Source organism: Equus asinus, chromosome 2, assembly GCF_041296235.1.
Source record: "Equus asinus isolate D_3611 breed Donkey chromosome 2, EquAss-T2T_v2, whole genome shotgun sequence".
NCBI classification, from domain to species: Eukaryota; Metazoa; Chordata; class Mammalia; order Perissodactyla; family Equidae; genus Equus; species Equus asinus.
Genome location: NC_091791.1, coordinates 123,722,017 through 123,734,642, shown reverse-complemented (window position 1 = coordinate 123,734,642; position 12,626 = coordinate 123,722,017). Strand labels below are relative to the sequence as shown.

General features: G+C 49.6%; 1 protein-coding gene across 5 annotated transcripts in view; it reads right to left on the bottom strand.

Annotated features, from left to right (window-relative positions):
* Positions 1-12,626, bottom strand: part of TMEM266 (transmembrane protein 266) — a 134,908-nt gene that overhangs the window by 13,500 nt on the left and 108,782 nt on the right. For all 5 annotated transcript variants that reach the window (XM_044764080.2, XM_014856451.3, XM_014856450.3 and 2 more), the window contains one exon: positions 7,537-7,726. In XM_044764080.2, the coding sequence (XP_044620015.1) occupies positions 7,537-7,726 (190 nt within the window). The remainder of the gene's footprint in view (positions 1-7,536; positions 7,727-12,626) is intronic.

The window sequence follows — 12,626 nt, the reverse complement described above, 5'->3', positions numbered from 1 at the left end:
TTTTATCCCTTGCGTGGAGCCCCAACCTGCCCAGCGAGGCAGAGGTGGAGACAAACGGCAGTGAGTCAGCTGGGCCTCCTGGAGGTGGTGCAACGGGCCAAGGAGTGGGGCAGGGGTGTCAGGACCACAGGTCCACAAATCCTGTGCAGAAACAGGCCCCAAAGCCCAGAAGAAGATTCTTGGTTAGGAGCTCCCACTCCCAAACTCCTAAACTCCAACTTGTTGCTCCATGGCTTGGCAACCCTCACTGAGGAAGGACACTAATAGTCACTGAGAGTCTGCAGTGTACCAGGCATGAGAGCTGTGCATACGACTGAACGCCCAGTCCTTCTCAGTGATGATGTGCTCCAGCTGGTATTGCCATTTTGGAGAAACTGGGGCTCAGAGATAGGACCAGCTGCATAATTGTGGGGCCCCTTGTTCAAAAAGCATTAAGGCCCAGAAATAAATCCATGCATATATGGTCAATTAATTTACAACAAAGGAGCCCCAAGAATATACAATGGGGAAAGGACAGTCTCTTCAATAAATGGTGTTGGGAAAACTGGACAACCACAGGCAAGAAAATGGAAGTGGACCACTATCTTATACCATACACAAAAATTAACTCAAAATGGATTAAAGACTTGAATGGAAGACCTGAAACCATAAAACTCCTAGAAGAATAGGTGGTAAGTTCCTTGGGATTGGTCTTGGCAATGAATTTTTGGATTTGACACCAAAAGCAAAGGCAACAAAAACAAAAATAAACAAGTGGAACTACATTAAACTAAAAAGTTTCTGCACAGAAAAGAAAACCATCAACAAAATGAAAAGGCAACCTGCTGAATGGGAGAAGATATTTGCAAATCAGATATCTGATAAGGGACTAATATCCAAAATATATAAAGAATTCATACAACTCAATAGCAAAAAAAAAAAAAAAAAATCAGTTAATAAATGGGCAGAGGATCTGAATAGATATTTTTCCAAAGAAGACATCCAGATGGCCAACAGGTATACAAAAAGATACTCAACATCCCTAATCATTAAGGAAATGCAAATTGAAACCACAATGAGATATCACCTCACACCTGTTGGAATGGCTAATATCAAAAAAGACAAGATATAACAAGTGTTAATGAGGATGTGGACATAAGAGAACACTTGTGCACTGTTGGTGGGAATGTAAATTGGTATAGCCACTATAGAAAACAGTACAGAGTTTCCTTAAAAAATTAAAAATAGAACCACCATATGATCCGGCAATTCCACTTCTATTTACCCAAAGAAAACAAACACTAATTTGATAAGATATATGCACCCCCATGTTCATTACAGCATTATTTACAATATCCAAGACATGGAAACAACCTAAGTGTCCACCACAGATGAAAGGATAAAGAAAATGTGGTATATACATATACACAATGGAACATTATTCAGCCATCAAAAAGAATGAAGTCTTGCCATTTACAACAATGTGGATGGACCTTGAAGGCATTATGCTAAGTGAAATAAGTCAGACACAGAAAGACAAATATCATATGATCTCACTTATATGTGGAATCTAAAACAAAAACAAAAAAACCCCAAGCTCAGAGATACAGAGAACAGATCAGTGGTTGCCAGAGGTGGGGGGTGGAGCATGGGCAAAATGGGTGAAGTGGGTCAAAAGGTACAAATTTCTGGTAATAAAATAAATAAGTTGTGGGGATATAATGTACAGCATGGTGACTATATTTATTGATACTGTATTGCATATTTGAAGTTGCTAGGAGAGTAGATTTTAAAAGTTCTCATCACACACAAAAAAGATTTTATAACTATGTACAGTGATAAATGTTAACTAGACTTACCGTGGTGATCATTTCGCAATAATATACAAATATCGAACCATTACATTGTACACCTGAAACTAATATAATGTTATATGTCAATTATATCTCAATTTTAAAAAAAGCATTAAGAATTTCAAGAGGGTGATAGCAGAGCACTGAACCAAGTGTGACTGACCTAATGGGTCAACCTGCCATGAAGCCAGCCCTGCTCAGAAAGGTTAAGTAACTTGTTCAAGGCCAAGTTGATATTCAGACCCAGCCCTGAGTCTTAAACCCATGTCCCTGCCTCAGTACCACCTATCCCTCTACCCTGTTGGCCGCCTCCCTACCTTGTGTGAGGCCATCCCAGGTCTAGTCTTACAGCTCTGGGGCTCCCCGGGGTCCCCAGTGTCCCCCATCAGGCACACACACACTAGGAGGCAGCAGTGGCAGAAATCCTGACTTGCCTCCATTAGCACACAGGCCTCTCCTCTCCCAAAGGTAAACACAGGTGCCAGCTCTGCTTGGCAGAGGGAAAGCTCAGAACAGCTGGTCTGGTGTACCTCTGTGGGGTTTCTCTGAGCTCTAGTGCTATGCGGGGGGGACACCGAGGTCCACTGTGATATATGGTGAAAACCGTGGCACTCCCACCAGGGCCTGTAATTCATAAGTTATGGGTGAGCTTCAAGACTAATAAATTTGGGAGGGAAGTATTAATGACTACACAGGGGCACTGTGAACTTGGCAGGCCCCGAAGCCTGGAACTTTGCAGCCTGGGTTTTAAAAATGATTTGTGCCAGAGCAAGTCTAAACAGAAGCTGGTTGGCGTTAGTCTGACTGTGACCCACTGGCAACTGCTGAGACTGCAGGAGCCACTTCCTCCTGCTGAGGCTGGCACTCCTGCCCTCCTGGGCTGCCCCCTCCCAAAGCTCCTGTGACTTACTGCTCGTGTCTGCAGGTTAATCCCTGGATTGTCTGTGTACTGCTGTGACACAGTGGGCCTCAGAGCTCTCACTGGCCTGAAGGTCATTGTTACCAACAAACACTGCCCTTTCTCCACCTCCAGAGTGGCCCAGAGCGCCCCTAGCTTGTGCAGCCATAATTTCTAATGTCATGCAAATCCCTCCCTGGACACAGCTCCTGATCAAAGAGAGATCAGCTGGGGGATGCCCTGTCTCCCTGGCCCATTCAAGGCTGTGAATCATGCATGCCACTTGCTGGCCCCCCATGCTTCTGCCCTCTGCCTCGGAAGTGTTGGTTTTGCTATTGATGGCTCTGGGGTTGGCTGTGAAGTTGTGGATGGGGGAATGCACTATGAATGTCTGTGTAGGCTGGGGCAGGTGCAGGGGAGGTGTGCATCTAAGAGCTGGGAAGTACCAAAGGGATGACACAGAGGGAAAAAAGGAGAGCAAGGGTGGGGTTCCAGGGCTGGATGGGAGGGGCATTTACAACTGTTCCCGGGGTGCACATCTCCCCTTTGGGAGGCTTGAGTGCCTTGTTTAGACACCCCTCTAGTTTCCAGAAGGGTCAGCACAGACCCCATGACACCCTGGCTGGCGACACATGGCCAACCAAATTTACCCTGAGTGGGTTTCAAGTCTGACCACGCTTTCTCCCTTCTTATTCTACGTCCTCCTTTTCCTCCTGGAAGTTGCCCACTATGGGGACTGGAGAGAGAGGAGGAGCAGGCACTCAAAGCTACATAGCACTCCTGTGGGATTATTTTAAAGGCTTGGTTTGTTTGCAGATTCTCCAAGCCCAGATCTTGACCCCCTGTGGGCCCAAATATGGCATCAGGTGTTCAGGGTACAGGGTTCTGTACAGAACACATGTCTGCACTGGAAGTGCTTTCCTGAGCTCAGGTGTTTAAAGGTGGGCACATCTAAAGAGAGAAAAACATGGAGCTTCCCACTGCCATGGGCAGAGCGAGAAGGCTGTCCAGCAGGGAGAGCAAGGAAGCGGTTCCTCTGGTCCTCTGGAGCTCACTCTGCTCCATCAAGGAGTAAGATCCTGGGACGGGCTAGGAGATTGTAAACCTGCTCCTCCCATCCTTGGGAAGCAAGACAAAGTGGGCAAAAGTTGCTGCTGATTTCCAGAAGAGCTTTCTGAAAGAATATTCTTATATTCCAGATTCCACAAGCACCAGCTTGAGGAGCTGAAAGCCAAGAGTGGAGGTTTCCGGAGTGGACTATTGCCAAAGGGCCTCTGTGCTCTGAGAGAAGACACAGGAATGCAGGGACTCACAAGGGAACAAGTGATGTCCTCGAGCCTCGTTTTGTTCTTTGATCAGTTATGGGCTTGCAGATTACATTCCATGCAACAAACTGTATGGTGAGCCTGCTGAGGGCCAGGCATGGGCGTTCCCTGGAGATAAACAAGTCAGGAGGTCACACACATAAACGTTCATGGCAACTCAGCACAAGTAGGCCTAGTGGGAATTCACGTAAGGTCTAGAGGGAAGGGCATGGTGACGGGGAGCTCACTCTGAGATGAGTTTTAAGGATGAAGAGAAGTCTGGCAGGCAGGTCTTGCCCGCCAGTGAACAGCATGTGGAAAGGCTCAGGAACATACAGCTGCACAGAACACCTACAGAACTAAAAGATGGGTTTTTTCATTCGACTAGAGTGAAAGTGAAGATGGAATGGAAGGAGATGAGGCTGGGGAAGCAGCCACGGACAAGATCATCAAGGGTCTTATATGCCATCTGTTATGGGTTGGATGATTGTATCCCCTTGCAAATGCATATGGTGAAGTCCTCAGTTGTAACCCTCAGTAGCTCAGAATGTGACCTTATTTGGAAATCAGATTGTTGCAGACGTAATTAGTTAAGATGAGGTCATCCTGGAGTAGGGTGGGCCCCTAACCCAATATGACTTGGGTCCTTACAAAGAGGGAAATTCGGACACAGTCACATACACAGGGGAAACACCATGTGAAGAGGAAGGCAGAGATCATGGTGTTGCTTCTGCAAGTCAAGGAACACCAAGGATTACCAGCAAACCACCAGCAGCTAGGGGAGAGGCCTAGAGCACATTCTCCCCCACAGCCCTCAGAAGGAACCAACCCTACCAAGACCGTGATCTCAGACTTCCAGCCTCCAGAACTGGGAGATAATAAACTTCTATTTTTGAAGCTGTCCGGTTTACAGTACTTTGTTTCAGCAGCGCTACCAAATACAAGCCAAGGGGTTAAGTCAGGGAGTGACATAGAAGATTTTGGAAAGATCACTGTGTGTGTGTGTGCGCGTGTGTGTGTGTGTGTGCACAGGACTGCAGAGGGCACCTATGGGGGCAATGCTGAGATCAAGGAGCCGGGCAAGGTCCAGAGATGAGAAAGGCTGAACAATAAAGATGAAGAAGGGGAATGTTTCAAGATACACACAGACAGTAAAACCAGCAAGAATTGGTGATGGGTTGTGAGTCAGGATCAGCCCAAGAAACCCAGAGTATAAGCAGGAATCGAATGAGCTGCAGCTGAACCCAGATGAATGTAAAATTCTGTATGGGGTACAAAAGCCACTGCCCAAGGATGGGCTTTGGGGACACAGGACTCAGCAGAGCCAAGTGGGGAACACATGGGCCTGGGTCAGCTGTGAGCTCAAGCCAGGCAGCTACCACAAGGCTGGGGAGCCTTCCAGTCACATCACAGGGGTCTTGGGTTCAGCACAAAAAAAAAACAGGGGTGGCCCCTCAGCACCCAACCCTGGTCTTGCAGCTCCCCAGGAACTGCATTTAGTTCTGGATGTCACTCTGAGAGGGACCAAAACAATGGAATGCTCAGGGAGGGGCAGTGCAGCAAGAACTTGGACAGCTTGTTCCCTCAGGACTGGCTGTAGGAAAGCCGGTGACGGTCTCTAAAAGTCTGCCTTAGCTGGGAGGGCACCTACCAGACCTATGCATAAAAACTGCGGCCAAGTGGAGAGGGCAGGTGCCAAGGGGCAGACCTCAGTTCAGCCAGAGGAAGAATTTTCTAATAGGCAGAGCCTTTTGAAGTTGGGTTGGCATGGGCTTCCCTGAGAGTTTCAGAGTGCCTTTTCTTAAAGGAAGGTAAACTAAGGCTGCACAGCCTCTTGGTAGGGGTTACAGGTGGGATTCATGCATCAGCTGAAGGGTTGGACTCAGAAGTCCCTCCTAAGCCCCCAGATTCTGTAGTTCTAAGATCTAAAGGTCTCTCAAAAGATCATAAGAGCAACCATCCCACTCCCCAAAACCTGTAAGTGCCTTACAGCCTGCAGGGCTTTCTCACCTCTATCAGCTCCTCGTAGGTCCTGTGAGGCAGACAGCTGGAGTTAAGAGTCCACTTTACAGAAGGGAACACAAGCCTTGAGTCATAGAGCTGGGGAGTAGCAGAGTCTGGAGCTCTGGCCTCTCACCCTGCCCAGCCCTGCCTGGCTGTCCTCCTGGCCCTGGCAAGCGGAACACGGTGTGCCAAGGTGCAGGGGGCCCTAGATCAAGCTGGGGTTAGGGTCCCAAGGTTCCAAGCCTAGCACCACCATTTCCTATGTGTGACCCTCTGAAATTATCTTGGCCACTCTGGGTCTGAGTTTCCTTCTCCATATGAGAGAAGGGAGGTGTGAGGATGAAATGAGATCACACTGTAAAAAGCTTCCCTCGGAGCAGTCTGATGAATCTTGGTTCCCTTACCTTTAGGTTAAAAATGTGAACCTGGAAATGTATTCTGAATTGTTAGAGGAAGTCAATATTTAAAAGAATTTCTTGGTAAAGAGACCCCTTAACCATCATTTTAGCGATAACATTTCTAGGTGCAAGTAAGAGCAGGGAGGACTCCGATGTGAGCAGGAAAGGTGGCTTGGCAGAAGGACCTGCATCGAGGCTCCCAGGATCCCCTCTGGGCTCTCCACCCCCTGAGGCCTGATCCCTGGCCTGAGCCCATTAGAATACAGGCTTCTCACACGCTGAGAAGGCCCAAATCTGACACTTGCTGAGGACATTTTCACCCCTGCTCACAAAACAATACCACCTACATTTGCAGGACTGTTTTGCAGCTCTGGAGGCCACGTGCACCCACTTCCCTGAGCCTCACGACAACCCTGTGAAGAAGGCTCAGCATTGTTCCCATTTGATGATAGCTAGCAAAACCAAGGCCCAGAAAGCTAAAGTAGAAGGTGACACAGCTGGCCTTCTATTCAGTACTCTGCCTGGGTTATGGCCCTTGCTCCCATCTCCACCAACATCACGTGCCCACCAATTCCCTACCATTTCCAAGGTTTAGGTTCTGGGCTGTTCTGACCCCAGTCCCGGACTTATGATCAGGGTCCTAGTAGGCCAGGCAGTCCAGTAGGATAGTCCCAGGCACCCAGCTTGAAGCCTAGCTCTGTCATTTATTAATGATGCGCCTTTAGACAACTTTCCTAGGTCTCAGGTTTTTCATCCATACAACAGGAAAGTCATAAGGCAGTGGTTGCTGTGAGGACTGGGGAGATGATACATGCAAGCACGCCTGGGGCCCACAGGCATGAAACGAGTACAACTCACTAAGATCATTTCGAGGTGAGGTGTGGTCAAGATAGCTTGACTAAATGCTTTCTCCTGGCCTCAGAAAGGTAGTCCTGGGGGGCACTGATCTGAGGGTGTCCCTCCCTCTCCCCGCAATCATGGGCCCAGGAGGGGGCGCATCCCTGCAAGGAGACAAGCTCCGCCTCTGGGAGCGGGCCATGGGGCAGGGGAAGGAGGGGGCTCTGCAGGAAGGGACTGTCGGGGCCACGGGGCGGGCTCACCTTGCGAAGGCTGCAGCTCCTCCACGACGCTCTCGGCCGCCGTCTCCTCTGCCCACGTGCCGGCCTCCAGCACCTTGTAGCGGCTGCGTGGCTGGCTGAGCACGTGAGGGACCTGCAGCGCTGCCTCACGCTCCGCTGCCAGGTCCAGGTCCTGCTGCGCCAGGTGCGCCCGCAGCTGTCGGATCTCAAACTGCAAGACCGAGATGGGTGGTAGGCTGCGCCAGGCAGGTGGGCGGGGGCCTGGACTCGCCCCGGCCCGACATCTGGGGCGCTTTGCTCATGGAAGGAGATGGGCTGAAGGAATGAGCTGAGTGTCCAAAGGCTGGATGCAGTGTTCCTTACACGTCTCCTAACACTAATCCTAAGAGCCTCTGACATTTATGGAGCTTTTTCCAAGTAATAATGTGTGTTCCTGTGTCTCATTTCTGATACTGTGTAGTATGGCCCCATTTTGAGGACAAGATGGCCGGGAGAAGAAATACAACTGTGGTTCGTGGGAAGAGCACTGGAGGAGGAACCAGGAAAACCAGGTTTGAATCCAGCTCTCACTACTTGCCTAAATGTGAGACCCAAATGGTTCTTGTCAAAGTGAGAGCCTTATTCAGGTGTCTTACACTGATGATGGATGGAACACAGGAAACGCTAAACATGAGGGCCACCCAGCCTTGGGGGCCCATTTTGGCATCAGGGGCCTGCTGGACTTTCCGTTGGTTCATTTGTCTTCCAGAAATACCCACTTCCCTCTTCTAGGAGGTGTTCTGAGGGCAGTGGATGACTCCCAGTCAGACAGGACTGGGCTCTAGCCCCAGCCCTGTGGCTTACTGGCCATATGACCTTGGTTTCCTTATCAGTAAAATGGGGGTTTTCATCCCGTAGAGCTCTCTGGAGGACTTGGGTGCTTCATAAGGGCTTTGTAAAAAGCTGCACACATTTGGATTTTGGTTTACTTTTTTGTTGGGGAAAGCTTCTTGGAGAAGCTTCCAGATGCCTCTTGGGTTTGTCGCTGAGACGGCTATTCACACCCTGGGCCATCTGGGGGTGGCAAAGTTTGGGTCTGACATTGCAGGAAGCACTGCGGGCTCAGCTAGAAGGAGAGCCTTCACTGCCACCTAGTGTTCCAAGCACACTGCATCATTTCTGCACAACTTCCTGTCAAAGCTCCAAAGACCTGCAGCAGGTGGGAGGGAGAGGGTCCCAGGGAGGCCCAGGGCCTGGGCTCCCCAGCTAGGAGATTACCTAGTTGCACATGAAGCCCAATCTCTGGCCCTGACTCCTCCCTGCAAATGTCAGACTCACACCTCCAACTACCTACCTGACAGCAACAAGGAATTAGGTCACAGGAGTCACACACTCAACCTAGTCAAAACAGGACTCTTCACTGTGTCCCCAAACTTGCTCCTCAGGTGTTTTCATCTTATTTTCGCCAGAGCCAGGAATGGAGTCACCTCCCTGCTTCTTTGCTTTCCCTCACCCCACCATCCAATCTGCCCCCAAGTCCAGCTCCACCTCCCAGTGCTACCCTAAGGCTGCCCACCTCCCTGCACCTCCACTGCCAGCTCTCACCTGCAGCTTCTACAGCCCTCTACCAGCCGTTCTCCAACAGGAGTCAGAGGGATTCTCTCAAACCTAGATCAGATCATGTCACCCCCTTGTCCATAAACCTCAGTTGGGAGAAAACCCAAACTCCTTCCCCTTAGCTTACAAAGCAGGTGCACGATCTGGCCCTGCCTACCTTGCCCACTTCATCTCATCCTTTCTCCCTTTACCTCCCCCTGTGACATGGCCCTTCTCGTAGTTCCTTAAATACACCAAGTGTGTGTTGGTTGCAGGGCCATTTCCCCAGCTGTGCCTTCTGCTCCCAGATCACATGGCCGGTTCACCCTCAGAGGGGCCTCCCCTAACCCTCCACTAAGGCAGCCACCCAGGCACTCCATCACATCAGTCTGTTTGAATTCTCTGCATCTCACTTAGCACCTTCTGATATTTTTGCTTATTTATATGTTTTATTATTTTTCTTTTGATGAAAGTGAAACACACAGTTAAAACATTCACTAACATTGGGGTGGCTGGGCAGCAAACTGGCATCGGGGCATTCACAGGTTTTATCTCTGGGACCACTCAGTTTTTCAGAGAGTTTGTCAGCCTCCTGCCTGAGGACGCACCTCTGGCTGCCTCTGTGCTGGGAGCAGGGCAGGGGAATGGGCAGAGGGTCCCGCCATTAGATGGAAGGACTTCCACTTAATCCTCGTTTTCAGCCCTGCATCTCTCCCCGGGCCCCTGCCTAATCCAGTTCCCAGCTTTCTAGTTCAATTTCTCCAGAGGACAAACCTCTTGACTCTTGTAGGGTTGGGGAGTCTGGTCTCCTGGCTGTGTAGGATTTGGGAGGAGGCCCAGGGAGTTCAAATATTATGTGTACAGACTTTTAGCCAACCCCCTGTGGTCACTTTCACACTCACCCACTTCCACTCAAACTCTCAGGAGTTCTGAGGGAAGAATTAACCCATTTCCCTCACTGTCCTCCTCTGTGGGCACTTTAGTTATAAATTCTCCACTCTGCTAGATCAGTTACCCCTTTCTCATCCACTCTCCATTTTCCCCAAATCCACTGAAATCTTTATGTTCTTTGTCCTGATGGACAGGACTTAAAGAGACAGTTTGCTAATTCTTATGTGTTTACAATTTTTTTTTTCTTTACTATCATTTTAGTGGAGTTTTGGGAAGGAGATCAGATAAATACGTCACTCCACCATTTTCTTTAAAGTCTGCCTATTGGTTTTCCTCTCTCACACCTGCAGTGGTATGCTGGCAGAAAAAAAAAAGAGGCCTGATTTGTAGTGTGTGCTAATCTCTGTGGTGTAAATACTCCCACTATGGCTGATTTCAAATTACCAAGATGATGCCATGCAGATTTTGGAAGAAATGTACACAGTTGGCTCTCATGAGCCAGTGAGAGCTCCAGCACGCCACTGCCACCTTCACCCCCTGATAGAATACGTCTGGAAGAGCAGGGATCTTATCTGTTTTGTTGCATGGTACACAGGAGGCACTCAATAAATATTGTTGAACAAATGAATAAATGAATGAAACCAGTCAGCTTTACTAAATTCCATGGTTTCAGACTGAGCCCTAACTCCAGCCACAAACTGAGCCCCAGCCCTAGCCCAACTCTGAGACAAAGCCTGAGCTCCAATGCTGAGCCCTGATCCTGGTCACACACAGAATCCTGATCCTAGTCACACACTGAGCCCTGACTCTGGCCTCTGACTAGGCTCAGACTCTGGACCTCAACAACCCAGTACTCAAATGGGGCTGTTGGTCTCAAGAGGGTGAGAAAGCGAAACTAGCTCATTAAAGGATGGCCTGTGCAGAGGGAGAGGGTCCGAGCTGCCCCTCTGGCAGCAAGGTCACAGAGGGCCCATGAGGCGACCCTCCTGAGCTCTGCTGGGGCTGAGTGCCCCTCCTGCCCAGGCTGATCTGAACTTCCCATGGGCACACCGAGCCTACTTTCTCCAATGCTGCTCATCAGGGCCGGCAGGCCCAGATAATGGCCTCCTAGGCCACTCTGAACAGATGCATTATTGATAACTAGTAATTGATACAGAGCTGCCCATGAGTGTCCCACTGGAATTTAGGCCAGACAGCCAGAGGCCAGAGCTTGCCCAGCCCCAAGCCCACATGTGTAGACACAGGCGCATACACTGAAACAAGTTTTGGGCTAGAGATATGAACCCCAAGTGTGTGGTAGCTTTCCCATGCATGCATACATTCATTCATTCATTCACTAAGAAGTCAGGTAAAGTGTGGTGAGGGCTATGTTAAAATTCTGTTATATGTTTTGGAATGAAAATGCCTCTTTCAGCTTGGAAATGAGTCCTGGCTGGCCCAGTGGGGGGGCTGTCTGCTGTACTTCAGGGAACAAATCTCCTGCGAGAATCCCAAGGGCTGGCTCTGGATAGCACTTGTGGCTGAGGAGGCATGGTGTGTCCAAGAGACAGAGGACTGGTAGTTAAAAAGGGCTGGGAAGTTCGGCAGGGGCCACGCCAGGCAGAGCCTTGTAGCCACACTAAGATATTTTAAGGACTTCAGCTTTTATCTAAAGAGCTACAAGAAATCATTGAAATCTTTTGAACAGACAGGCAGACAGGTGGATGTGCTGGTGTGGTGAGTCAGATAAGCATTTTGAAAGGAACTTGCTGACAGCAGAATAGAGAATGGATTTGATGGGGATGGGCCACAATGGGTATGGAAATACCAGCTGGGCGGCAACTGCAGGAGTCCAGGCCAGAGGTGGCCAGAATTTGGACTAGGGTGGAGAAAGTGGAGATGGAAATGAGAGAATTATTTAGGAGGTAAAAGAGTCGGCATGGAGGGGCTGGCCCCGTGGCCGAGTGGTTGAGTTCGCGCGTTCTGCTGCGGGCGGCCCAGTGTTTCGTTGGTTCAAATCCTGGGCGCGGACATGGCACTGCTCATCAAACCACGCTGAGGCGGCGTCCCGCGTGCCACAACTAGAAGGACCCACCACGAAGAGTGTACAACTATGTACCGGGGGGCTTTGGGGAGAAAAAGGAAAAAAAAATAAAATAAAATCTTTAAAAAAAAAAAAAAAAGAGTCGGCATGGGCATGGACTGGAATGGGGATGAGAGAGAGGCAACCTGGTGTGGGGACAAAGTTTTACAAGCTTCATGCCCAGGGGATGTAGGGTGGCTAGATGCTCTCAGCCCTTGCCCTAAGGAGGAATGACTGACTCCTTACAGGGGAACTGCAGATGGGCTAATGGCTCTCAGCTCTGGTCATTGGCTGTGACAGCCTGGGGGCTGTCAGGAGGAACTAGCTGGGACCCGCAGAGCCTGGCTCCTGATTCTCCTATACTAAACATGGCCACATATGCTTCCAGTTGTCTGAAGGGTTGTCAAGGGGTCCTAGGATATCAGGGCCTCATTAGTCAGATGGGCAAACTGAGGCCGTAAGGTGGAAAGGAGGCTTCTGTGCTGGGGGATAAAGTGGATGAAAGCTTAGGACCACTTGGTACATCAGAAGCAAAGTTGGGTCCAGAATCCATGCCTCTGGCTTCCAGCCCCACAGAGCTTGC